The sequence below is a fragment of the Tiliqua scincoides genome, chromosome 1, assembly GCF_035046505.1.
Source record: "Tiliqua scincoides isolate rTilSci1 chromosome 1, rTilSci1.hap2, whole genome shotgun sequence".
NCBI classification, from domain to species: Eukaryota; Metazoa; Chordata; class Lepidosauria; order Squamata; family Scincidae; genus Tiliqua; species Tiliqua scincoides.
In genome coordinates, this window is record NC_089821.1 from 18922253 (window position 1) to 18949973 (window position 27721).

The 27721-nt window shown below is 41.1% G+C and overlaps 1 protein-coding gene across 5 annotated transcripts in view; it reads right to left on the minus strand.

The window, feature by feature from the left end:
• Positions 1 to 3672: 3672 nt before the first annotated feature.
• Positions 3673 to 27721, minus strand: part of PCNX1 (pecanex 1) — a 103519-nt gene continuing 79470 nt past the window's right edge. For all 5 annotated transcript variants that reach the window (XM_066631828.1, XM_066631854.1, XM_066631837.1 and 2 more), the window contains 17 exons: positions 27141 to 27291; positions 26681 to 26822; positions 25574 to 25751; positions 24658 to 24766; positions 23843 to 23972; positions 23228 to 23286; positions 21238 to 21453; positions 20313 to 20566; positions 19483 to 19713; positions 16813 to 16913; positions 15813 to 15963; positions 15199 to 15429; positions 14418 to 14692; positions 12735 to 12940; positions 11560 to 11999; positions 9421 to 9561; positions 3673 to 8204 (listed from right to left, as the gene is read on the minus strand). In XM_066631828.1, the coding sequence (XP_066487925.1) occupies positions 8064 to 8204; positions 9421 to 9561; positions 11560 to 11999; positions 12735 to 12940; positions 14418 to 14692; positions 15199 to 15429; positions 15813 to 15963; positions 16813 to 16913; positions 19483 to 19713; positions 20313 to 20566; positions 21238 to 21453; positions 23228 to 23286; positions 23843 to 23972; positions 24658 to 24766; positions 25574 to 25751; positions 26681 to 26822; positions 27141 to 27291 (3156 nt within the window). In that variant the 3' untranslated portion in view covers positions 3673 to 8063. The remainder of the gene's footprint in view (positions 8205 to 9420; positions 9562 to 11559; positions 12000 to 12734; positions 12941 to 14417; positions 14693 to 15198; positions 15430 to 15812; positions 15964 to 16812; positions 16914 to 19482; positions 19714 to 20312; positions 20567 to 21237; positions 21454 to 23227; positions 23287 to 23842; positions 23973 to 24657; positions 24767 to 25573; positions 25752 to 26680; positions 26823 to 27140; positions 27292 to 27721) is intronic.

Here is a 27721-nt window from a genome sequence, read left to right on the forward strand (position 1 = left end):
AACCTCCAGGAATTTTTTTGACCTCTTGATTGCCAATGCCTCCACTCACTTCTCTAGCCCCCAGACTTTCGGAGCCAAGTTCTCTTTCAGGTGGTGAGAGGGAAACAAGGTTTCTGCAGCTGCTTCATTCTCTGAACAACAGAGGGGGCCAAGCAGCTCTTACCATGATGTTCATCCTGGAAGAGTAGGAGTGCAATCTCCCAGGGACATTGACTGCTCTAGCCAAAGGAAGGCCACAGAATGTCTGCACTTGCTCTTCCATTCCCCAAGTAAAATATAAGTAGAGCTCATTGCAGCTCTTGGACACATTTCCCAGTTATCATTTCTATCAAGAACCACTGCAATAAACTCAAATATCTCCAACACAGGTTGAATAATTCCCTTTGATCCAGAATCTTTCAAAAATATAGTACTAGCCAACTACATTCAGGTAGGTAGTACAAATTTTAAGCCATTTCAGCCCGTTGCACATATGCAACAGGGACCAAGTGAGTACACCTGTGGGCCGGGCAAAAACAGATTAAGTTGTGCAACATGGTTAGTGGTATCCAGCATTGCATTCCTGAAGTAGACCTAATGAACAAACCATCTTCCCACTTCTTTTCAGTAAAAGGATTTTATTTACAATCCATCCTCTTGGTAGAGTGACCAACTCTGACATGGAGATTCCCCTCCCCCCAATGTAGAGATTCAATGTAGAGGCTCCTATTAAAATCTCCAGGGCTGCCTCAAGTAGTTATCTGAAGATGGATGTAGATTCCTGGAGATAGTAGGTCAAGCCTGGAGAGCTGGCAACTCTACTTGTATTACTTTAGGCAGAACTACCTGAAGGATACCTTCTCCTGTAAGAGCCTATCTGAGCATTAAGATCTTTATGGAAAAGCTGTCTCCAGGAGTGGCATCAGAGCTACCCACTCCCAGCAGTAGTGCCTAACTGGGCGCAGTTAGTTTCAGTATTTCTCAGCTGTTAGCGCAGTTATTTCTATTTAAAATCCCTTGACAATGCTCAACAGAGTATAGGGTGAAATATCAGGTTAAAATCTAGACTTGGTGAATGTGGCCTTGAAACCCGGGAACTGAACCTCTCACTATGGGACAGTTCTGGTGACATAAACCTTAGTTCCACTGTTTGGCTCTAATTGGTCCTACTCAACCTAGAATTGCATTGATCCTATTGAGTACAGGCTATCCATCACAGCCAGGTGATTGCATGCTGTAGTAAAACAGCAGAAGAGGAAGGGCTAGTCTTGTGGAGGATATTAATGTATTATATATTATTGTTGGCAACCTTCAGTCTCGAAAGACTATGGTATCGCGCTCTGAAAGGTGGTTCTGGAACAGCGTCTAGTGTGGCTGAAAAGGCCGATTCAGGAGTGACAATCCCTTCTACACTGGGAGCAAGTGCAGTCTGTCCCTGGTCTGTCTCCCTGGCTATGGGCCTTCCTTCTTTGCCTCTTTGCCTCATTCTGTTGGCCAAGTGTCTCTTCAAACTGGGAAAGGCCATGCTGCACAGCCTGCCTCCAAGCGGGCCGCTCAGAGGCCACGGTTTCCCACTTGTTGAGGTCCATTCCTAAGGCCTTCAGATCCCTCTTGCAGATGTCCTTGTATCGCAGCTGTGGTCTACCTGTAGGGCACTTTTCTTGCACGAGTTCTCCATGTATTACATATGCACATGCATACTGTACTGTCAATGCATGGACAAAACGGGATTAAAGTCAATGAACAGTGAAGGAATTTGGGTCCATTATCTGGACTAGGAAAAGGTAATGCATAATGCAGCAATACTGCCCCCCTCACAATAAATAAATCTGAATGTAGTTTACTTCTAAATAAGAATGCTTCGAATCACAATCTTAACTCATAACTATATTGTTACTGCCATCTGCTGGACATCTTAATTTTAATCTAGAAAGAAAAAGCAGCACCATCCCTAAGAAGAAACTGTAAATGCCTTTCTAATACCTTCCAGAAGCCTCAGAGGGCATTTTGACCGTGTGCAGCTTCCCTGGGCCTCAGCACACACTCTGGTCATGTTCAGAGGGGTACGTGTCAATGCAGGTTGGGGGACCCACATTGAGTGAAATCTGGGGATAAAAAAATCCATGGATGACAAGGTCCGACCTGTATATATTTTTGAATTCTATCTTGTACAATTTTGAGATGGGAAAAATGATTAATCTGATAATTTAGGCCCAAATGACTGTAAGGAAGTCATTTGTCTCTCACTATCATCCAGCAATATGGGATACTATTAGACCATTGTACTGGTAGATTGTAAGGATTACTGAACGACTGGGCATGCTTTACTTTGAACCTTGAAATGTGCTGGAATGTAGCTCATAGGTCCGTTGCCAATGGTCCCAGTTTCAATCTCCAGTTAAAGACAGTCACACAATCTGGAAAAGTTCTCTGCACAAGACCTCAGAGAGCCATTACCAGTCAACATAAACAATACTAGTCAAGATGGATCAATGGTCAATCTCTATGTAAGGTAGCTTCAGATTTATTATGTATTAGATAAGTATTAAACTATGAAATAGTCTCGTACTAATCTGGCATTTGTCAAACAATGTTTTTAGGTATAAAAAACAAGAGATAGATGTGACCTGCTAGAGGTTATCATGGGCCAAAATAGATGCCCTAGGTACCAAAGAATGGATATACAAATCACATGGTCATAAAGATACAAAAAGGAAAACTTTTCAGTAGACAACGATCTAGAATTTTGGCTCCCTGTTCACAAATTGTTCACATAATAGGGTCAGGTTGTATGATATTGTCCATTGGCCTGCCCACCATTCAATGAAAAATTAAACTATTTTTATCAAAAAAAAATTAAATCAATTAAAAAATGGAAAAAACATGTCATGATTGAGATGGCTTGGACATTCTTCTCACGGGAATGTGGAGCACAACAAGCACCTGCAAGAGTGGAGGATATGGGGACCTAAACACTGGGAAGGGCCAGCACATGGTATAATCTAAATCAGGGGTGCCCAAACCCCAGCCCGGGGGCCACTTGCTACCCTCGGGGCTCCCAATCAGGCCCTCGGGGAGCCCCCAGTCCCCAATGAGCCTCTGGCCCTCCAGGGACTTGCTGGAGCCCATACTGGCCCGATACAACTGCTTTCAGCATGAGGACGACTGTTCGACCTCTCACCTGAACTGTGGGACGAGGGTTTCCTCCACTGCTTGCTGTTTCACGTCTGTGATGCAGCAGTGGCAGTGAAGGAAAGGCTGGCGGGCTTTGCTTTGTGCAAGGCCTTTTATAGGCCTTGAGCTACTGCAGGACCTTCATTCATTCATAAGTTCCATCTCTAATAAATTCATGTATGTAAATTTATTCAAATTTTAAATGTAAATTAATTCTTTTTTCCCCGGCCCCTGACCCGGTGTCAGAGAGATATGTGGCCCTCCTTCCAAAAAGTCTGGACACCCCTGATCCAAATCAACCCAATGTCGTAGATAATGAAACATCCTAAAACCTCTGATATATCATTGGTATAGTTGAGAACATTTCCTTGAAAGTGTCAAGGACTTCGAGATTATATACTTTTAGACATAACCCCTCATAAGAAAACAGAGGTGTGAAATATGCCAAGTGTGCATGTATTTGTTCAACTGTCTCAGAAATGAGAGTGGAAGTAAACATGAAATAACTGACAACACGAGGAAAAAGATTTTTATTTTTATTTTTCAGTGTCTCTCCACTGTCAATACTGTCCTTTTCAATGCAACGTGTTGCAAACAAACCCCCTCTGTATTTCCCAGTTTTAAACACAGCTACAATATTTACAGGCTGTTTCCAAGAACACACACGCGGACACACACACTCACAGACACACGCCAAGTACACATACCCCTAAACCCTGGCAAGATCTTCGTATGCTGGTAGATGCAAAGTATCTTTTCCATGTCCTGTTTCAAACTCAGTTCACACTTATCTACTTGCTATATATTTTTCCCCCTTTTCCCTCTAACTAACTATAAGCAGCTCTTCATCAGGCTTAGTTTCATAGGAACGCTAACAAGTTCAGCCTTCAAGCTAAGCAGTTTCCATCTGCGGAAGTCATAAGTTGAGTGACTTTACCGAGATGTGCACACACAGTAGAAGTATCTAAATGGCAGGCTTCTGTTTCTGGTGTTTGCCTGTGATTGGTTCAATACACCCCTGAAGCCTTTCGGAGCAGCCATCTTAGAAACAGCTTTAAAAAAGGAAATCTGGGTGACATCTAACTCAAGGGCAATAATTCCCACCAAGGTGTTACGTTACCACCACTATTTTACTAAGGCACATATTAAATACTGCTATAATGTCTTATGCTGTCTAGCATCACAGAGCAAAGGGCATTAGATTATCAAACACCAAGTAAGGCCAGACAAGTAGAAACCTATATAATAGGTAAAAAAAAAAACCCTTAATAAAATTAGGTATATAATACCATGGTGGCTTAAGCCCACACCTTAACCCCACAGAAAGAGGATGCCTTTCTATATCCTTCGAAGGGCTCTCCTGTTTATTCTACTACATTTGGCAAAGATCTTATTAATGTATTAACTGTTTCGACAAGAAATAATTACATTTTGGCTGGACTTTCATAAGAATTTCATTGCCTGCTTTGGTTAAATTTTGTCCCAAAGCAAAGTTTTCAAGGGTCTCTGCCCATATTGCTCTAGGGGCTCATCTATTCAAATTTTTTATGACCATCAGTTTCCCAGCAGCAAGATGGTAACTTCAGAAACATGATATGTGCTTCTGAAAGGAATGGCTTTTTTGTTTGTTTTTTGTTTTGAAAACAAATATTTCTCTTTTGCATTTCCTGATTTACAAGAAACCCTTCAATTCACTACTCAGATATGTAGTATGAGTGGATTGTGTGCATTAAGAAAATCAGAACATTTAAAAAACTCTCTTCTTAGGTTTTTCTCAGGACATTATTAACTTACTAGGAAGTTTAAGTACCTGCCTGTGTTTAAAGATTTACCCTGCCTGAGTAGCAAACTTATTAAATACCAATATATAAATAACTGTAGAAAGTCCACTTTCATGGTGTTCCTGGATCTACATCTCTAAAAGTTAGTGTGAGCAGAAAGGAAGGAATTAATCTAGTGGAAATACCAGCAACATACGGTATTGCTGGCACTGAATGGCAACCTTTCCTACAAATTTTCCAGAGTCAATGGAAAGTTTTAAGAGTTCAAAACAGTGCTATGCTGCAGAAATTCATAATAAATCCCCTTAGCTACTGAGTCTTAATAGGTTACACTGTCATACAATGAAAGTTGCATTGCAGTTTAAGAGTATTTGGTCTACAGACTTGCATAATGCAATGAACTAAGAGAAAAGACAACAAGCTTTCAATAGAAATATGATATTAGGCAAGTAAAATGGTCATATATATTAGGAACCAAAAATCCAAGATATGGGCAAGATAAGAAACCTAAGTCGAGTAATTTTCTTATACTGGAAACTATATGAAAACTAATACAGTACTGGCATAAACAAAATCAAGTTCGCCAAATGACTTGTATATCAGGACATGTACTAGAAATATGCTCAAGAAATTAAACCTATCAAATTACAAACTGATCCACACTAGAAGCCTTAAGATAACTGTCTCTTGTTAAACTCCTGTCTGAAATCAAACTTAAAGAAGTCTAAAAGCAACGATTTGACCAATGTTTGTTGCCAGCTAGATGTTAAAAAAATGGAAAAGCAAAATTCTTCTCAGAGAAAATTAGCACAGGCAAACTGCCATACTATAAAGTAAGCGCCTTATTCAAACTGGTACTTTTCTTTTTTTACTGTTACTCATTTGTGTGTGAAATCAATGACTATCTTCAGGACAGGTTAATTGCCTCCCCCCTGTACAAAACTCAGACAAGTAATAAGCAAAATATGCAATTGAAACTGAGAAGGGAGCCAAGAATGACCTGTGAAAAACCAGAAGCACTTAAATTAAACTTCAGTTAATGTTTTTGATTTATTTTTAAAATTTTCATTCAATGGTAAAAAATGCCAATATAGTCGGGTGCAAAACTGCAGACATTCAGACAGTCATGAGTTAATTAATGTTCATAGGAAGCTCCCTGGGCCACAACAGCAAAATATTCTCAACGGGGCTTCTTTATTTTTTCCCAGTGTAGGGCATGTATGAATCTATGCACACACTTTTGCCCCCAAACAAGTACGTATACGATTTTGTGTGCATGAGAATAACAGCCTCTGAAGTAATGGAAATCATGGCACTAAGAAGGGAAAACCTTTGCCCAGAATGTGATCTTATCAAGACCACAGGTTTAAGACTCTGGGAACAATGATTTCAACTTACCGTCACATTTCATAGGACCAAGGCTATTTCCTGTCACAGTATTGGACGATTTTGTATTACACTATCGTGTCCTATCTCCTTAGGTCACGGAAACGTCAACTCTTTCCTTAGGTCTGCAATGTTTGTGATTTCAGCGCAGTGCAGAGAAGTTGCTTTAATTCCTCCCATGTAAAAACACCCACAAGTCATTTTAACGTTAAGAATTTCTGGGTAAGTTAACTGAGAAGATGGCTGCTTCCAAAAGCTACAATTGTGGACTGTGCCCAGTTTTGTGCTGAGCCTCTGCAGAGTTGCAGATCACACACAGGAAACCATCACTACACGTACAACTTCTCATGACTGTCGTGTGGAGCAAGTCACTGAAGCAGCAGGGTAAGGAACAGCAGCTTCTGGTGCTCGTTCCAACGCTGTTTGAGCAATCTGCTTCCCTGAAAACACACACTAATTTTTTTTTTAAAAACCCAACACAATAAAAACTAAGATATGTAACAATTCAATTTCACAGTTATACTCAAAATACAGTTATTAGAGAATATATGATCACTGAAAATAAAATTCAAGTCACAGAAAACAACAAACGACTAAAGGGAGCTAAAAGGTGCACTGGTACAAGAGATACAACAGTCGGGCTGTGCCTCATGTATTTTTCATTTTCATCTTTTAAAAAAAGTTTTTAAGTTCCACGGAATATGGGAAAGTGTTCCAGATCAGAGAGTGCCACCATCCTACTTAACTCACTGGGTCTCATCCAACTTCCCTCAAAAAATTAAACTTCTTATGAAGGATGCTAATAAAAAAATTTAGCTAGCTTTGAATGGGAGAGCAATTCAAGTCGGAGGAAGAAGATGCACAATTACACATTTAGGCCTGCAATAAATAAGGAATTGCTGCAGGTTTGCACCATCAACTGATATTATTGAGTGCAAAAGTCCTCTGGCATTTTATCCTATAACGTTATTGGTTCTCCACCATACATTGTGAACAGGACAGTATGAATGCACTGATGTGCAATCTAGTATATTAAGCCAAAAATGAATCCTTGGCACAGTCCCTACCATCAATATGAATATGAAGGGGGGGGGGGTAATCCCAAAGGCAATTAAATAATGGTATTTTATTATTTTTATATATTTATATATTTATATAAATAAATGTTCTGAGCAATCTCAGGGTTTTTTAGTGCATTGCCATAAAAAAAATATTAGTGCAGTTTTCTCACTGAAGTTTTTACACTCAGAAGGAATACAAATCTTTGTCTGGTTTCTCTTGTCATGTATAAACCCTCCTTTCTGCTTTACACTTGACTCAAAATTTGTATGGTACTCAATTGCTTAAAAAAACCAACAAGAAGATGAATGGGATCCACATTGCTCTGACAAAACATGGCAATTTTTGGCAAAACAATTAGAAAAATGAGACGTTCCTATTTTTAAAACTGGAAAAATGTGTGTGTTTTTAAAGCATTGCAATGCATAAAATAAAGTATAAAACAAAAGATACTCCATGTTTACCCTTCACGCAAAATGTTTTTCCTCAGTAGCGGATTTGAAAAATAACCCCCACAAAAGGCCCTCGCACTTATTTGGGGCCAGAGGTTGACATGTCCCCACTTGGTATTCAAGTTGTTTCCTATCAATTTATATTTGAGGCTTCTAAGGAGCATCTCAGTGAGCTCCCACCTCACTTCCAAACATTTTTGGAGGGGGAGAATGAGAGGTTAACTGTTAAAGCTCACACTTCAGCCCCAAGTTCTAGGACTCCAGTTTCAATCACAGCAACATATTTGTCTTCAATCTGGACCAGCAGGATGGTTTTGTCTATGTGGGATCTACTCCCCGGATCTCTGCTGCAAGGCACCCAGCGGTGAATCACCTGAACAAATAAAGAGTAGGAAAAAAGTTCAGATGAACACAAACAAGCTCTACTTTCATCATTCTGATTTACTATATGGTTCTGGGGCAAGACAATAGCCTGGACTGGCCCTTTAGCTCTTAGTTTCATTTAACATGCAGTGGGGGAAATGAGGTCACAAATTAATGCTCCATCTATCTGATATGCCTGCTCCACCTCAGGGACTACTGAATGCCCACCTATAAGGGATGCCTGAAAGTGCATACTCGGGTATTTTTCTCTGCAGTGATGGAATGCTATTCAGAGAACACACACACACACACACACACACACACACACACACACACACACGAAATATAGGAATAGGTTAAAACAACCTTTTTTGTTCCACAATCCCAAATAAATAAAGTATGAGACTGGGGACCTATTGCTGATCCCACCCCACTCCTGGGACCCAAGAAAAGGTAAGTTTTTGTGAATACATTTCTTACATTTATAGGTGCAAGCACTTATTTTTTATGCTAAGGCTTTTGTATTTGATATGGAACTCAGAAAAGTGTGCACTAAGCAAGCACTTAAGCTGACTCAGCATCTAGCAACCTAGACAGACAGATCATTCATGGTCAGGTGTAAGCAAGCATGGAAGCCAACCACGTGGCCTAGTCTCAGTTCTCTTTCAGTGCAAGTTTCTAAACTTACAGCTTTAAGACTCATCTTGAAAACATGTCACAGATGGTGAAATCTCAGGAATTGCAAAATTGGAAGTTTGGGGAAAATTAACAATGGTTACTGGTGTTTTAGTGGAGTGGAATTCTAGTGTTCTGCCAATGGTTCCCAAGGTGTTAGTCGTGGCTCCCCATGAAGCTGTGGAAACCGGCCAGGGGAGCCACAGAGTCCTCACAAAAAACCAGCTGCCCTATACAATGGAAATAATTGTAACCTTAATGGGGAGCCATTAAGGTCAAGTGAGCCACCAGTTGAAAGAGTCTGGGAACCACTGGCTTAGCCTCTTATATGGCTCTTATATGGCTTAGCCTCTTATATGCCTCACTATTATATGGCAGGAGCAGAATTATGAAAATTAATGGCCCTAATTTACAGGCTGCAGAAGTAAACATTTTTGGTGCTCAAATTTATCCCTTTTAGCACAAAGTATACATATTCCTGACTAAAACAACTCAAAGCTTCCTACCAAGAGCTTGCTGACATGTATGTTCACAATGACTTTCAGACTCACATGGCCTTCCATGCCTTCCTGAGGACTCCAGTCCTTCCAGCTGTTTCTTCCAGCTTTTAGTCTTATCGTCTCATCTGGCCACTGTAGTTCCTTTCTTTTGGACAAGTTGATCCCTTCCAACACTTGGCTGGGATCCATTATCTACAACAGAAACTGCTTAAAATATTGTGGAATTGTGCGTTTAAAAAGGAAATCATACTCTTTCCTCTAGTTCAGCTAGATAGCAAGAGTGAATTCTCACATTCAAAAATTGTGGAACAGCTTCTTAGGATTATACTATTTCAAAATAAAGGGCGATAATACTACCTCCTTAAAAAAAATCAGTTTCCATGTTTTGTCACCATGGGTTCTAAGCAGGCACCAGTTGACATGTAAATGTATTTAGCGCACTAAGACTAGCACAAAGAACAAGATTGTAAGATTGTAAAGAGCTGGTGAACTCTCTTATATTTATATTATTACTGCACCTGTTCATATCCGAAGTCTTTATTCACTCTGAGCACAAACCTCAAGAGTCAATTTGGCCGGTGCAGGAACAGGTGCCAGCCTGTGAAGGCTGAATCCAGCCTCTGCACCGACTCTTGTGGGAGGGTTGTGTTGGCAGAGCTTGGCCGATGCAAGCGTTTGGGAAGGGTGAGGAGGAGGTGTTCCAGGGCGGGGGAAGGGCAGACAGGCAGGGACCTGGCTGTTATACCCTGTTCCCCAAGCAGTGGGGAGTGGCTGCATGTCGCTCTGCTCTCCTCAGACTTCTGCCACCTCTGGAGATGGCTCAAGTCCAAGGAGACCCATTGGGCTGCAGTGGCTTACCCAGGGGTAAGGGGAAGTGTTTCCCCTTACCTCTAGCTAAGCCACTGTGGGCCCCTATCTTGCACTGGATACAGTGCAGGCTTCCTGACCTACCTGTTCCAGAGCAAGCTAGAATTGTGTTATCTGTGTATAAACTTGCATTATTCACTGTCATCACCATCAGTCCTTTAGATATTATGACTATGGGTCGGTGAAGGCTATAATGAATAATACAAGCCTACCATTCAAGTTGGGGCCCAGACAAAAAGTGACCACAGGCACAAGAAAGTCGCTTGATAACCCTGAAACTTAGTTGGGTTTGTACAAAAAACATATTGCACTTTCCCTGGTCAGCTATTTGGAGTGTGTGGGGAGACCTGAAGAGCATATATACACAGAGTGATTAAAGACTTTGCATAGAGAGATATACAGAATGAAGTAGTTGACTTACTGAAGCATCGCTCAATGACAGAGATGCAGAACGGCACACCCGTTGTCAGCAAGGCTTGAGGTTATGCAAAGCCTTCGAAAGGCGAGGGGAGACACCCTGGAGGCTTTTCTGGGCCTTGCAGAGACAGCATGCGGATGTGCACTGCCTCTGAGAGGCTCAAAAAAGCCTCCAGAGGTGAGGGAAGCAACGCTTCCCTCAGCATCGGAGGCCTGGTGGGGGGGACCAGAAGTGGCCGTAACACTTGTGGGCTGTTGCAGATCAGACCATTGCTAAGCGACACACGACCGTATAGGAAATAGTTTTAAAGACATAGTAGGAGAAAGAGAAAGAGCAATTCTACATACAGGAAACAACTTTCTCATTTAGTTGCATGGGAGTTGACAGACTAGATGGATTTTCAACATTTTAAGTCACCTATTTCTGCCATGCTGAAAAATAGGAGTCTCAATGACTCCCACCTTCCTAAAAAGTACTCTAAAATGTAACTGTAAAGAGCAGTGTACCTGCCGTTAAGGTATTCTGCACATCTCGCAAACACAAAAATCATAATTTCACCATATAGTACAGCATGTATCACCATCATCACCTGCGCAGCACTTTCTAAAACTGCAAAACACTTCACAGGTATCATCTGGATGTAATCCTTACAATGACTCTGTAAGGGAAGTAGTTCCACTCCCATATTGCAGGCTGGCAAGCCAAAGCTGAAAGGAAGTGACTTGCCTTAGACCACAGAATGACTTCCTTGCAGAGGCAAAATTAGCATCAGTGAAGCCCCAATTCACTGCTCAGTCTCTTTACTATAACACCAGCTCTATAAGAGGGTTGAATAGCCAAACACTAATGTATAGCTGGCACTATGAATAAAGTAAGATGGGAAAACATTACTCTGGTTTATTCACCTGGATTCTGTAAATAACATCTTCCCTTTTGGTTTGCTTCTGATTGACAGGGCTTGCATGAGTGCCTGGCTGTGTGTCAGCAACACTAGTCACACCATCTGTCCCTAGAAACCCAACAAGGGCATGCTGCTTGCAGGCAGGGATGCTTTGGCTAGAGCTGCTTGATGAGGGTAGGCCATGCTGCATGCTGACAACACCTGTCTGGCTTGGGGGTTCCATTTGGTTCACCATGGAGAGACGCGACTGGATGGACGACGGAAGGTTGCGAAGGGAGAGCTGGCTGGTGGAAGAGCGTCGGCAAGGCACAAAGCCAGTGGTGGATGTGCGGAGGGATGAATGACGACTGCTGTAGCAATAAGATGACTGGCTGGCAACTGAGGCACGAGCAGGGGAATGTCTGACAAGGCTGGATTGCACTGAATGAGCACTGTGGCTGGTGCCTGAAAGGGAAAATATAGAACCATGAAAGCAAGCAGTTTTTTAAGGCTTTTGGAATACAAGCCTTCCTTGGACTAAAATTGACAGACAAACTGAAAAAGCTACATAAAGTTTGGACAGAAGAACACTGGCTTTATCAAAAATTCAAACTGCAATCTAGTTCTGTGCATTCTAAAAGGAGCAGCAGTCATTACAGCTTTTATTTATTCACTAGATAAACTACATCTGATAAGTGTTGGAGTCTGAACTCTTAATTTCTACTCCTGGTTTCCCCAAGGGCTGGTGCATGTTACACCTGCCACATTCAGGCTATTTGCCCTGCTCTACATGGCAACTATCATCATGTGATCAGCTATTTTGACAGTAGTGGTCCCTACAGAGTATGGACAACTTTTTTCTATGCTACCACAGATTTTTATTTAGAAGCATGACATGGCCAAGACAGACTCACCCCATACAGTCAGTCAATGAATCCACACTGCTCATCATGTCACAAAAACAGTCACATAGGGCAGTTGAAAATTATCTTGATGAGGAAACCATAGGTTAAACTCTAACAGAAGAGGGGTTCATGCTGCTGTACAATATGCCTTTAAGAATTAGAGAATTTCTGCATCTTGTATGTGAACTCATCTTCCTGGAAAATTTAATCGCTCTCTTTCCTGCTTCCTCCTACAGTATGATCAAAGCAGTAAGGTAATTAAAGTACAATTCATCTGCACATGGTGCTGTTTTACCTAAAGTGGCAGGGTGAGAAGTGACAGGAGGATGCAGTCCTGTTCCAGGTCCCTGCCCAGCAGTTACGTTTCCTCCTCCTTGAGAGACGCTGCTTTGAGAGTCATTGGCAGCTGCACTGTTACTTGTGCAGGAAGCTCCACCCCCAGCATCAGAGTCTTCAATGTTTCCCCCACTGTTGCAGCCAGCACCGCAGCCTTTCCTTAATCTGGAAAGTGGAACATAAAACAGACTAGAGTTGACAGACACCAGGTTTGAACAAAACTTTCAAAATACCATACAGAAAGAGCTGTTCCCTTCCATAACATGTGGTAATGCTATACCATGCCCTGATATCTTCACATTATTTCCATCCTCATATTTGCTGCTGCTGGTACAAGGGCAGGAAGTTGTACAATATTATAATACTGGCACATATCATGGGAGAGAACTCAAGAATACAGTTTAGTAGCTTGCCCGGGGACGACGACGACACAAGGGGTGCAAATGCCCCAGGTGCTAGGAATTTAGGCTCTTGAGGAGGTGGCACCGCAACCTGCTCTCCCTGCATCACTGGTTTTTTTCCCCACAGTAGGATCTGTGCCTAGAGCAGCTGAAGGAGTGCAGCCATTGGTTCCATGCCAATCTGAAGGCCACCCTTCTTTCTTTCCCCTACCATTAAAGGAGAGTGGCCCTCAGAACAGCTGGGGAGTAGGACAGGCCAGAAGTGTGGTGTGTCTCCTATTTTGGGAGACACATGTGCCACTTCAAGCTCTGAAGGAACCATTTGCACCGCTGCTAGCAGTGCGGAAGGCTCCATCGGAGCTTTTTCATGCCGCTGAATGGCACGCAGGAGAGACGGCACCTCCTGGGCACCTTCCATCAGGAAAAGCTGTCCAGTGGAAAAGCTCTGATGGAGACTTCTGCACCGCTAGCAGAAGCGTAAGCGGCTCCATCGGAGCCTGGGCTGCCTCTACCATCTCCCTTTTATTCCCCAAAGGGGAATAGAGGAGGCAGTGGAGTGGATGCAATTACAGTGACGATAATGTCACTCCAATTAACTCTGGGTTGGGGCGCAGGAAAACTGCCACGACCACTACTGATACAGTTGCCCTCTTTGAATTTTGCATGGTGTAAATATAAAAAAATCTTTTGATACATTTAGGAAATTTGGCAGGCTGTAGCCCAACGAATTAGTTATTTTATACTCAAGTGGTATATAAGCATGAACTCACACCTGTGGAAGTTCCTAGCTTTATTTATAATGAAGCATTTTGGTTTTAAGGGAGCATATTCATGCAGTTCCATACAATCTGGTCCTAGAACTTCTCTGGATCCCCTGACAGACTTGTGAAGTGTATGATGAATTCATTTCACACAGAAAAAGATGCTATGCTCAGTCAATTCAAACAGTGGATTAGTGACACAGCTCTGGACATACCCATCCACATGAAGTTTTATTATGAAACAGTAGGCTAAATATATGAGATTTACAAAAGGATTGGAATGGGCTTAACACTTCCAAAATGGAGTAATAACCCAGATATTGGTTCTGCATTTTGCTATGGAAGAGAGAGTGGTCTAACATACAACACTTTATGATATGATTTACTCCAAGGTTGTCACTTATGATTCACTCCAAGACTGTCACAACAGAACAAAACAATGTAAACAGATACTCCCTGGAGATCTCCTGTCTAGCTCACCTGTGCCATGTTGACACTATGAAGTTCTTGATGTTTCCCAAACTGATGGCACCTCCAAGGATCTCTTTAAGCTGTTCATGGCTATCTGAGTAAGAAGTAGTCAGAGGTGAGACATAAATAGGGTACCCAATAGGCTGGTCGCAAGAGGAATTGATCATGTTCCTCAAAGCTTGCTTTGCATTTTGGATGCTCCCCCTTTCTGGATTCCGATTGCGCAAGAAGACCAGCTCCTGCTGCTGCCCAGCCCAAAGGCCTCGTACACACTCTTTATTTACCTGCAGGAGTACAAGAAGGATATGTTGTGTTAGGAAGCTCACTATACAAATGGATGAAAGGTATGAAAGACAGGAAAAATTGAGAGCATTGTAAGAGGAGTACAAGAAGGATATGTTGTGTTAGGAAGCTCACTATACAAATGGATGACAGGTATGAAAGACAGGAAAAATTGAGAGCATTATAAGAGGGCTTCTCAAGCTTTGATATAGCAGTTTTATGTATCTTGACTGTAAATAGATATTAAGAGTAACTTCTTCCACAAGGGTTTTAGCTTCAGAGATGTTTCATTTTTTCCATTTTTCTCCAGAAATGTTAAGCCATTGTCTCTCATTTATTTTTAGAGAAAGCACCAACACTTAAAGCAGCATTAACAGGAACAATTTAACCTGGATTTGCCATGAAACCAGTTTCAATAACTTCACCCTAATACCCGAGAAAATCCACACAACATTTGCACTATCCACACAGGAAGATTCTGCAGCCACCATCTCACCAAAACACTCACTTTAATGACCCTGAAGATGAGATATCGCTTGTTGAGCATGATGATTTTGTATTCATTGGTACCATCATCCATCACATGGCGAAGGGCAAGCAGAGAAGGAGAATTGGAAAGGACAGAACTTCTCCATGCAGGATCCCCCTCGTGAGCTATAACCAGATTTTGCTCATGAGATGTGATAGCTTCATAAAGAACAGCAGGATCATCATATTCATCTGGAGAAGTGAAATGATCCTAAACAGAAGAATGAAAACATTACTGTGGTTATTTTTAAAAGGGACAGAAATACCCAAATCCATAATTGAATAAACAAGAACTGGTCTTTCAGAAAATAAATACATTCACATGACCCCAAATAGACATAAATTCAAGTTGTACACAAGGAAACACACACACACACACACAAAAGGGCTATTAAACAGTAATTTATACCAAAATGAGCCAATTCTTTGGCTAGCTTGTATTTCATCAACACTTTTATCAGTGCCCCAAATTAGATTTTTATAATCATGCTGTCTCCATACAACAGCAGTGCAACAGATCAATCCCGCACAACTCCAAGTGAACTAAATCTACTCGCCCCTTGCGCATACATGATGTACATGCAGTCTTTATACCTGATGCAGTTTTAATGACATGCGGATTCCAGGGACCACCACTTTCCGAAGCAATTCCATGTCTGCAAAGATCCACTCATCTCGGATCGATGAGATACGGAAGTCTCCTTTAAACAACGCATGGAGCCCATATAAGAAGGATTCCAAATTACTGTTTGGGTTGGAATGGAAAGCAGAAACATTAAGAAAAATGTTCAAATTACCTCTACGTTAGCAAAAAGGGTTACATACAAACTACAAAATTTTTAGATTACTGATGCAGATGAGGACTGCCACACAAACATAAATGGGAAAAGCAGAAAAAAAATATCAATAGTCATCCTTCAGTTCTTTATCTGCCTTGGCTGTGTGCAAAGGAATGCACTGAAATACCCAAGGAGTAATTAATTATCTTGAAGAAATACCTGAAGATAGCAGCCTAAATTCAGGTTTAAAAATTTTCTGGTTGATTAGGGAGGCATCAGCAAATATACCAGAACTTCAGCCATTGTTCTCTGTAGTTCATTCCTCATGCCAACTTTTACCAATATGCCTTAATCTTCCCTGAACCTCTTGCCTCTCTCCATATCATTCTCACATATATCCCACACCTGATGAGATCAGGAGGCAGTTGGGTCTCTCCTGATTCTACTATTTCCAATTTAGGAGGTTTCAGTGGTTCACACCCCCTACCACCCCTTGAAGTTTACTAGACTTCACAGAGTTTGCCAGAAAGAGTATAATCACATCATAATATTTTAACATGGTTGCTACTTTTAAGGAGAAACAGCTTTTCACTGGAAAACATGTCTGCAATAACCACCTACAATGCACTACCTGGGACTCTGCATCAAACATAACACATCTGAAGAAAACACATTATCTGTGTAATTATTGTGGGAGGGAAATTCAATGTCTGCCTTTAATTCACTACAAGAATACCAGATAGGAGGGATGAGAGAATAAACTTAAAAACGACTAGAACGCTCTTCAATAACATTTTAGAAGAGATCTGCATTACCTAGACATATGATGTGAAGCAGTCCCCAAAGCTCTCCGACCGAGAACACACAATCCATAGCAAAGAGTCACAAGGGAGGAGTCTTTATCTGCATTCAGTGGCTTCACAAAGAGAAATAAAGTGAAATACTTCATAAAAACTGAACATAATTTCCCATCAGAAAAAGCACTACTTCTGAAGGAACAGACAGAAATATTAATGTAAAATGCATTAGGTGTTCTATCATAAACCACCACTATTTCATGAACATTTTCTACCTTAATACACACACATTTGAGGCAAAAAAAAACCACAAGTAGGTGGGGTTGTGTGTGTTTTGTCCTGTTTGTGACAAAAGTATTTAGAATATTTATAACCTGTTTATAATCAAAGACAATCCAAAAACAACATTACAACAAAATCTAATCTAGCAAGTGGAGAGAGTGAGAGAAAAACACTAATTTAAGACCACTAGTCTTCAATCCTCAATGGAAGGTGAGTAAAGGAGGGCCCAGGTGGACCGCCTGGACAGGAAGTTCCACAGATTGGGTGTTGACACAGAGAAGGCCCTCTCCCCCACACATACTCACTGCAACTCAGAGGGTAGCAGGACACACAAGAAGCAGGACACACAAGAACCCTATGAAGTTGTTTAATCCTCCTTTTAAAGGCATCTTTTAAGGCAGTCAATTTCACAAGCTTTATATGCTGCGTGGAAAAGTACTCATTTGTCTTCAAACTGCTGCCAGTCAAACAGCCTCTGAGAGCAGGCGGAACTGGGGGGTTCTGGACAGATTCTGGGCAAGTTCTTTGAACTATTTGAACTAGTTTCTTTTGAACTAGAATGCCCCCAAGGGAATTGGGGGGAGCAGTTCTGTAACTTTTTAGCACAGGGACCCACATTTTAGAATGACAATCTGTCCAGAACCCACCAAGTGATGTCATGGCCAGAAGTGACATCATCAAGCACATTAAAATAAATTATAAATAATTAAGTTTAAGTAAAAGAAATAATTAATTAAGGGGACACAAGATGGGGAGGTCAGACCTGCTCCATCACGTGAATTCTCTCTGTAGCCTGCCTGCAATAGCCTTAACCTTCTCTCTGCTCCCCAAAAGACTAAGATTTTCAGCCCTACCCAGTGCCCAGTTCACAATTTCTTATATTTAAACCACATGACTCTCAGGACCCACCGAGCTTTACAAGTCAAAAAAAGAAAAAAAAATTCATCTTACTAGCTTACAAGCCTCTGTTTTTATTCTTTTTATGGTGGAGGGGGCCTGTCTTCTGGAACATTTGTTGAGCTCCACTTTGATCAGATTGGGACCATTCTGGAGGCCTTGCATTCCTCTTTGCCTGACCTTCAACATGAGCCAAGGCATGTTTGCTTACTCATAAGGAAAGGTAAACATATAGTTAAGCTTCATTTTCCATAGGACTCAATACAATTGTCAGCTTGGAGGGAGGGACTTCCTTTGAGTGTTTTATGGAGGCTGTGTTCATCAGATTGGGACCATTCTGGTGGTATAGGATTCCTCCCTGCATCCCCTTTGCGATGCACTGTTTGTGTACTCATGAAAAAATGCACAAAGTGGCTCAGTTTCACATTCCACAGGACTCCAAACATTTTACTTCTCAGCTATCTGCGTGTCGGTTGCAGCTTCATGACCCACCAACGATCAGGTCATGATGTACAGTTCGAGAAACCCTCGTCTGAAGCAATGTACTTCTGAATACCAGTTGCTGGGGACAGAAGTCCTGTTGGAAGTCTTTTTAGATGCTTCTGGCCATTGGCTTCTATAAGAACACAAGTAGAGTCCTGCTGGATCAATCCAAAGGCCCATCTACTTCAGCTTTCTGTATCTCAGAGGTCCACCAGATGCCTCAGGGAACACAAGACAACAAGAGACCTGCATCCTGGGGTCCTCCCTTGCATCTGAGGTAGGCATTCTGAGGTAGCCTACTTTTAAAACCAGGAGATTGCAAATAGTCACCACTATGTGGAACCTGTGATGAAATTTTCCTGCAGAAATTTGTCCAATTCCCTTTTAAAGGCATCTAGGCCAGATACCATCACCACATCCAGTTGCAAGGAGTTCCACAGACTAATTATAACTGGATAAAGAAATATTTTCTGTTGTCTATCCTAACTCTCCCAACACTCAATTTAAGTGGCTGTCCCCCAGTTCTGGTGTTGTGTGAGAAGGAAAAGAGCATCCCTCTATCCACCCTCTGCACAATTTTATATGTCTCAATCATGTTCCCCCTCAGGTACTTTTTTCTAGACTGAAGAGCCCCAAACGTTGTAACCTTTCCTTGTAAGGGAGGTGCCACAGCCCAGTAATCATTTTGATTGCTCTCTTCTGCACCCTTTTCATTTCCACTATATACTTTCTGAGATGAGGTGACCAGAACTGGACGCAATGCTCCAGGTGTAATAAACAGAAGCTTCTGTAATAAAACAGGCTGATTGATTAGATGAGCCCTTGGCATGAACCAACAAGACTCTTCTCATGCTCTAACCACTACTAGTTTGGTGTGAAATCACTTGCTTTTATGAAGAAAGTTCATATGCCTCTTCACATTCTAACATGCACCATTTGTCAGAATATAAACGCTAAAGCACCAGAGAATGCATTACAGCCTCCTTAATATTTAATAGTAGGCTTTAATAGTTAAACAGCGCTTACCTTTTCTCTTCGTGAAGAGCAATATTCTATCCAACTGAGATAAATGACGCAAAAACTTTCTCTGGAAATCCCAGCTAGACGATGGTCGTAATCCTCATCAATATTAGGATTAAATGTAGGGTCCACATCAACATAATTTTGGTCTGCACATTGCTGTAACCCTTCCTGCATTGTTTCATTTGATAACCATTCCTCTAGCTTGGGGGAGGATGTGACATAGTAGATGATACCCTGCAGAGATTAAGGGTTAAGGACATTAATGCATATATACCCAACCACAATTCTTCATGCATGTATGATCTGTGCATGTGTCTGCAATGTGAATTGGCTGAAGCCATTTGACTGCCTTCCCCATTATTTTCTGAGTAAGAGGACTATGGAAGAAAACGAGCAAAAATGTTTTCCAGATCTCTCCAGTTTCTCATAAGCTTTACACAAATGCCATTTTGATAATTAAAGAACAGGCTTGTGGTATTTCTGAGAGAGGAGGCTGATACTTGATGTCCTAAGTACATACTCACTCTCTCTCTCTCTATTGGTTAACATCTCAAAGTGCCCTCACTCAATGCCTACAAATCCATTTCCAACCAGTTTTTTTAAAAAACATAAATGAAAGAGCAAGTCCGTGTTTCTTTCTGAAAAACACCTAGGGAGTTGTAGGCAGCAACTTCGATGAACCACATTCTTACAGAGAATGTCCTTTGAGAAAGGACAGACAGTTAAGTTTCCTTTGCTTACAAAATTGCCTATTTTGCATAACAATCTATAAAATGTTCATAATAACCATAAGTCTTCTCTTAAAAGCAATAGTTTCAGATCTGGAATTTTACCTTGACATAGTAGGTTGTGAGGATCTTCCTAAGATCAAAGACTTGAAGCATAGAAGCTGCACTGTTGTCTGTGATGCTATATCCCTCCAAAACATATTTGGTGACTAGAACCTCCCAGGCCAGCCAGCGCTGGCCAAAGGCAGCATTGAAGGACAGCATGTGAGGGATGTGACCAGGTTCACAGCAACAAAACCCTTCATCTTCTTCTACACCTTCAGTGATGGCTTCAACTTCTCGCTGCTGGCAATAAGTTCCTGAAAGGAGAAGAAGCAATCCTTACTAACTGCAGCAATTCTTCAACAGTGTTGCAAGGCAAATCAATGAATACGATATGCATATTTCATATAGTGGGGGGAGAGAGCTGAGAAGGTTCCCCAATGAGTTTGACTAATGCAAGGCTTGAACTGGATACTTCTGTCTCAAACTCAGTTAGTTAACTAGGATGTTAAAGTCCAGAAGAGACTGGCCAGATGTTCCCAAGAGACATCATTAAAAAAAACAGCAGCCTCTAGTTCCAGTCTCTTAATGTATGTAGGATTTAAGCTTCCTAATACAAGTTATTCTAGAACTGCCTTGTAAGATGTCAGTTTAACATTTACTGCTTTTACCTACTGTTCCCAAACTGTGTGCTGCACCACCAAAGCAAACTCACAGAGGTGCTGTGGAATGTCCCTAGTGGCCTCTTCTTCCTGACTCTCCCAGGCATCATAATCCAAGATGGTGGCACCAGAGAGAAGAGGATTCCACGAAAGGGCATTGTGACCTTGTTAAGTTTGGGAACCACAGGCTTTTACTCCACACTGACAGTATCTTACAAGATTTAAAACACCTGTCAAACCAAAGGGCTAAGCTTAAAGCAAGTGGCATGAAAGTTCAAGCTTCAGAAGGAAAAAGTTTCAAAGAAAACAATTATCCAAATTGTTACCTCTAAATTCAAGTCCCCTCAGCTGAAAGGTAACCAGTCCATTGCCTATCTCTATAAGGTGTACTAGTGCATTGAGGTAGTCAGAGGCAAGGATAAAGCAGTCTCCAGTACTATAGTTCCCCCATCGCCCTAGGAGCAGGTCTCCACACAGGCTGTGCTGAAGAGACCGTGTTAAATGTTCATAGAAGATTGAATTCAAGTTATTGTCATCTGAACCTGCATGGGATGAATATATATCTCATTAAGTCCAAGCTTTCAATTCACAATCACCGTGTCTTGACAAACAATTTTTAAAAAAAATCTATTCTCTTTGCCAGTAGGAAATAGCTATGCTTAAGTACCAGTGATAAGCTTAACAGAGTGACTGGTGGAACAGTTTACAGAATTAAAATTAGGGTTCATTTTCCTTGAACTTCAAAAAACATGCTTTTGTACTTGTGAAATTTACTCTAGTAATGGAGTGACCAGGTTTATTCACTATACCCCTATTGCAGTTGGGGACCTGATGCCAAGAGGGAGAGGCTTGCCTGAAAGCACCTAACAAGTTCATGGCAGAGGTGAGATTTGAGCCAGGGTAGTCCCATTTCACAGCTTGGACTCTTAACCATTAACTACATCAGCTTTCATCTTTAGTACTTTCTTTTGCATCTCCCATTACTATAACCAGAACCAAAGTAGCCTGAAAAAATACTCAAGGGTACCCTTAATGACCCAGACCCATTGCCTAAAATTAGGCCCCCCTCCATTAACCAACCAACCAATGCTTTCCTCAATTAATCTATCAATTAAACAAATTACAGAAGATGTGTACAGTACTTGTCCCACCTTGAGAGATTCCTCCACCATTTCCCTGCTACAGCAGACCTGATACAGTAAATCCACATAAAGTGTGGATGTGCAAAGTTGTTCATAAGGGTGGCAGGAAAAATGACTTTGGGAGATACGGAGAAAACACACACATAACAAAAGAAAGGGCCAGGTAGATAACTTTTCCATCAGTTAATAAAACTAGTTGGAAATTGAAAACTGTAGCTTAGAGAAACCATTTCTTAAGATTAAGGAGAGATCTTAGCATTTAGTCAACAGTAGAATGAAAGAGAACCTACTAAAATGACAACTGAAAAACAATTTCAGGTGGAATAGTGATGAGAAAAAAGTGAACTTCAGGGTTAAGGTACACACTGTCTAGGAATGGATTCTGTTTAACTTTTTTGAACATAATTGTTCAAACAAATAATGCAGTAGTAATATTTAATCTGATTGCCCCAGAATAGACTTACTTCTATCAGTTCCTTATCCAACTAAGAGTGACACTATTACTAAGGAGTTCACACTTTCCAAGGGGTGAACTATTAGGTCACATATAAATCCCTAGATCAGTAGTTTTCAAACTTTCAGGGAGAGTTTGAGCTGCTCTAAGTTCTTGCAGGGGTGGGGGGGAGAGGCGGCGGGGGTGGGAAGGCAGCGGTGCAATCCTGGGGATCCTCAGGGGGGCTGCATGTACCTGAGCCTCCTGTAGCATCCCAGGGTGCAGGGAGCCCTGCATGACCTTCTGCAGGGCTCCATGAAGCTTCTGAAGTGAAAGTGGAGCGATTGTGCTCCACTTCCAGTTTAGCGGAGGTGGGGCGCAATTGCTCCACTTTTGCTTTTGATTTTAAAGCTGCGGAGAGCCCTGCAGAAGGTCACGCAGGGCTCCCTGCACCCCTAGGAGGTTGCAGGAGGCTCAGGTACGTGCAGCCAAGCCCCTGCAGCCCCCCCAAGCAGCGCGATCCTGGGGATCGTGCCACTGCCTCCTCCCTGGCTCCAGGTTGCCCCTGCCCCTTAAGGGGAAAGTGGCCAGGGCCCACAGGCTGGGGTGTCGCAACGCCCCAGTTTGAAAAGCCCTGCCCTAGACTGACAAAAAAGGAATAAATATTTGTAGAAGCCATGACACACACACACACTAAACACTCTGCAGAATCATCATGCCTTTGCTTTCGTCAATGATTACCTGGATTTCTATCAAGCTGGGAAGCCAGTCTTGTGTTTGAATGGTCCACTCGTTTAGTGCTAAAAAAAAGACAACATATTAGGAGATATTTGTTCTTTTGCATAGTCTTAAAATGAAGTGCTGTATGGCAATCACCCATCTCCTGCTCTAGTTACCAACTTCCCGCCTACTCTACCTGCTACATACAGGCTTCTCTACTACCTCTCCCTTGATAAAGGAGACAGTTCATGTAGTAACTGGAACAACCTGTTGTATTTTCCCGTCTGGTCTTTCTCAGTGAAGATATTGTTCAACCTTAACGAACTAGTAGAAATTCTGTAGAAACCAAATACTACTGCCAATTTCAACTGTCTCTGTATAATACGAAACCCTAAAATTCTCAACTTTTTATAACAATTGTAAAACAATTTGAGGCTCTGCTGTTTCAATTTTTGTAAAAAGTCCAATACAAGCCAATGAAAGGTAATTGCATAAAAGAAATGCAATTGCAAAAAAAAGTTTCAAAAGTCTTCTACAAACCACTATAATAATCACATTCAGAAACATCACATTTTGTAACTTAAGAACACTCTTCAGTACTACAGATTGAGACTTTTGTGGCTTCACATCACCTACTTGTAGTCTCTCTCCCAGAACTTGACAGGTCTGACGTAAGAAGTTATGAATATTGCACTGCCCAAAAAAGGATTTAGCGGAGTGGAGAAAAAAGCAGACACAACTGCTTGGACAAACAGCATAGCAGAATCTGTAGGGCAATCAAGTTAAGGATGCCATGACTATTAGCCGGTTTCTTTGTGTGAGGGCAGGATGCAGATAGTGACACCAACACCACAAGGACTCATACATTGATTGTACCATTTAGAAAAGGTTCAACATGACCACATGGTCAAGTCTACATCATGATCTACATTTGGCAATTATTGCACACGCTTGTTTTTGTTAGGAATCTGCTTTATACTGAGTCAGACCATTAGTTCATCTAGGTCTGCACTCTCAATAGTGGCTCTCCAGGGACTCTGATAGGAATTTTTCTCTGGTCTGCATAGAGGTGCTAGGGATTGAACCTAGAAGCTTCTGAATGAAAAGCAGGTTCTGTGCCACTGAGCCATGGCACTTACATCTTGTTCTGACAACACAAAAAGTTATACTATTTTTTTTTTAGCTGCTACACAGGGCTGAAGTTCCCACTACAGCACTTTCAGCTGAAAACAGAAAAATAAGAACTGTTCTGTCTTTCTCCATCCCTAGTGAGAAGGTAGTCTTATTTAACCACCCTCTCTAAATTAGAGGTAAGTGCCTCAAGGGTTTCTCTTATACAAAACCAGCATGGTCATCTTTGTTTAGCTTACTATATATTTTATCAACCAGGGTTAAGATTTTGGATCAAATATAGATATACAATTGACAAATCTGAGCTTTCAAAAGGATACGTGGTACAGCGAAGGGCTGGGCAAATGCATGAAAAGCAGATCCCCAGGTGATTTGCCAAGGAGCAATGTAAGTGTACACAAATCTCAACTTGTAAAAAAGTTCCCAAAGCTGGAAAGAAGGCAGAAAGATGTGACTGTGTGTATATACACACACACATATACATATACATATATTAAACATGTAAGTGAACATACATAATCATCATTGGTAACAGAAGCTAAGGCATAGATACTGAATTTGATACATGTGCACAATTTCAGTTTCGCTGTAGCAATTTTAATAACCCCACACATCCCTTGAACAAATAAAAACTGTCATACTGAGTCAAACAACTGCCTAAAATCCAAAAATTTGGTTTAGGATTATTAAAAACAAAACAACAAAAAAATTGTGAAAGAATCCATCCTGCAAGCCAGAACAATTTACTCAGATTTAACAAGGGCATAAAATATAAGTGAGACAGAATTACCATGCTGCACCAAATTTACAGATCAAGTATTTAACAAGCACAAGTGGACATATTCTATATTTGCTGTATAAATCAGCTTCATCACTAACAGCACATTAGCATCATCAGGTAACAAGAGAAAATATCAAATTTCTAAAGAGAGCACAGTTTGTTTCCCATCGGCATACAATGAAAGAGAAAGAATATGACACCATATTAATACGATTTAGAAATCTCCAAATATTAATATAACGAAAAATGTTGGTATTGGATCATAAGTCAAATCATAAGACTATACCACCCCAAAACTGCAAGATTTATTATAGAATGGAACTGGGTTCTGCTAGGTTGTCTTAAGCAGAGGGAAATGACTATGACAGCTGCAAAGTTTTGTCCATAAGGTTGTCTCCACATTCTGATGACAGGAAACTCAAAGTTTTGGCAATGTATTTTATATCAGACATTACCTTGTTGAAGAGTATTGACATGAAGAACAAATCTAGCAGCATAGTCTCCGAGAAACGCTTGTAGTCAAATGTAAAGAAAAGCACGGTGAAAATGACAGTAACATACTGGTAGGTTGGATTGCTGAAGGAAGAGCGCAAGAGCTTCATACCAGCAATGGTGATCATTAAAGCACCAAATCTGTAAAGATAAAAGTTATTGTGCTCAGGCATTATAAATATCTGTTGGTGAAAAAGTTGACCCCCCACAATTGATATTTCTTTGTATTGTGTTCATTCTTAAAAACAGTTCAAGTGTTCACTGTATTTTTCCTTTTGCTGCCACATGAACATGCCTCCGATACCCCAATTAAAATGGCATCAGAAATCAGAAACCCTCCTCTCCTTTCCCTTCCCTGCTTCTTCTTGCCTCCTTTTAGTCTCCTCTGCACTCAAACTTCCTGATTCTAACCTATTTAATCTTGCATAATTTAAAAATTGTTTTTATAAGTTATCATATTTTATTTTTTTGGTAAACCACATTGTAAACTTTTTTGTTGAAAAGCTGTATAAAAATATTCTTAGTAAAAATAATAATGATTTTATTTGTTGTACAGGGGAACTTCCATATCCATGGATCCTGTGCCTGAGGATTCACTTAACCATGGATTGGATTTAAGGGCCCCCCCGTGTGCCCCCGCCAGAGGTGAGGGGAGCTCTGCTCCCCTTATCCCCAGAGGGTCATCTGAGCCAGCCATGGATGTCTGTCCATGGTCTCTGCAGGCTCAGAGTGAGCCCTAGAATGAAAAAAGTCACTTATGGTTTTATGAAAAAACTGGAAGTGACTTTTTTTTCCATTCTAGGGCTCAGTCTGAGCCTGGCAGAAGCTGTGGACAGGTGTCCATGGCCTCTGCTGGACTTTGCTGGCCTGCTCCCTCCGGGAGTGAGTGGAGCAGAGCTTCAGAGGATGGGGGAGCATTCACTGGTCAGTCAACTGTGGAGGGTTCCAGAACTGCAACCCCACAGATACCAGGGCATACTTGTATTTTAAAAAAAATTTTATACTACCTTGCACATTGGAAAAGCAGTATATAAATCCTTTAAATAAATTAATACAATACAATTACTTACTCTGTATCCAGTCTCTTTGGACTAGCAATTGCTTTTGCACTGCTGCTGAGTTCGTTGAGGACTATTAAAGGGTATATAATATTCTTCTCCATAAAAAGAAGCCATATATGAAGTTTTTCAAACCACATCACATGCGCAGCATCTAAGTAGAGTTGACAGAGTATGATATGGAATTTAATAGTTTAGAAGTCTAGATCATTTATCAGTAATAAACCAAGTTCAACTGTGTCTACCCCAAAGAGATCCCTTACACAGAACTGTTACTGTGATTGAATATTGAAGTACTTTCTATGAGTGCGAAAGTTAAAACTTTAAAGCAAGGAAACAGACTTTCTATAGCAAGTCTGAGTAGATGCCATTTTATTGTACAAATTCATTGTACTTTAATGAAACTAAAAATATTTAATGAAAAATTGGAAATTGTCAAAGGCAAAGGTTTGAGAAGGTTTGTACTACTTACTGCGGACTTCAAATTGATAGTATTCCTTCGTTTTCAACAACGGGTGAGAAAAACAGTGCCATGGAAGCTGTTTCCGGAGTTGAGGCAGCACATAATGAGTTATAAAACCTACGGAGCCCACCAATGTGTAGAGTACATAGCTCAAAACAGGCTAAAAGGAAAGTTCAGGAAAGTCAGTTAAGTCTCGAACCCATGTCTCAGAGTCAAAAACAAGCCCTCAATTACTTCCTTCTTTTTGAACCAAGGACTTTAGTTAGGTAAACAATGGCTAATCTACTGGAAACTCATGAGGAGAACATAAGCAGGAACATGAAGAAGTAAAAGTTCTTTTACAACTTTCATCTAGTCTAATTTTGCTTCCATACTTTTCCTAAAGCAACTAAAGGGAATTGGCCAAAATAAAGCCTGTGCAGCACCTCAAGTGGGAAAGGAAAAAGAACTTAAAGTCAGCTGAAATCTTTTCTAAAGCACAAACAAATCAGTTTAAAGCACAAACAAGTTAACCTATACATGTATCTTTGTCCTGCCCCTTCCTGTTAACATTCCACTAAAAGCTTCAGCAGGCTTTTAATCAGCATGGT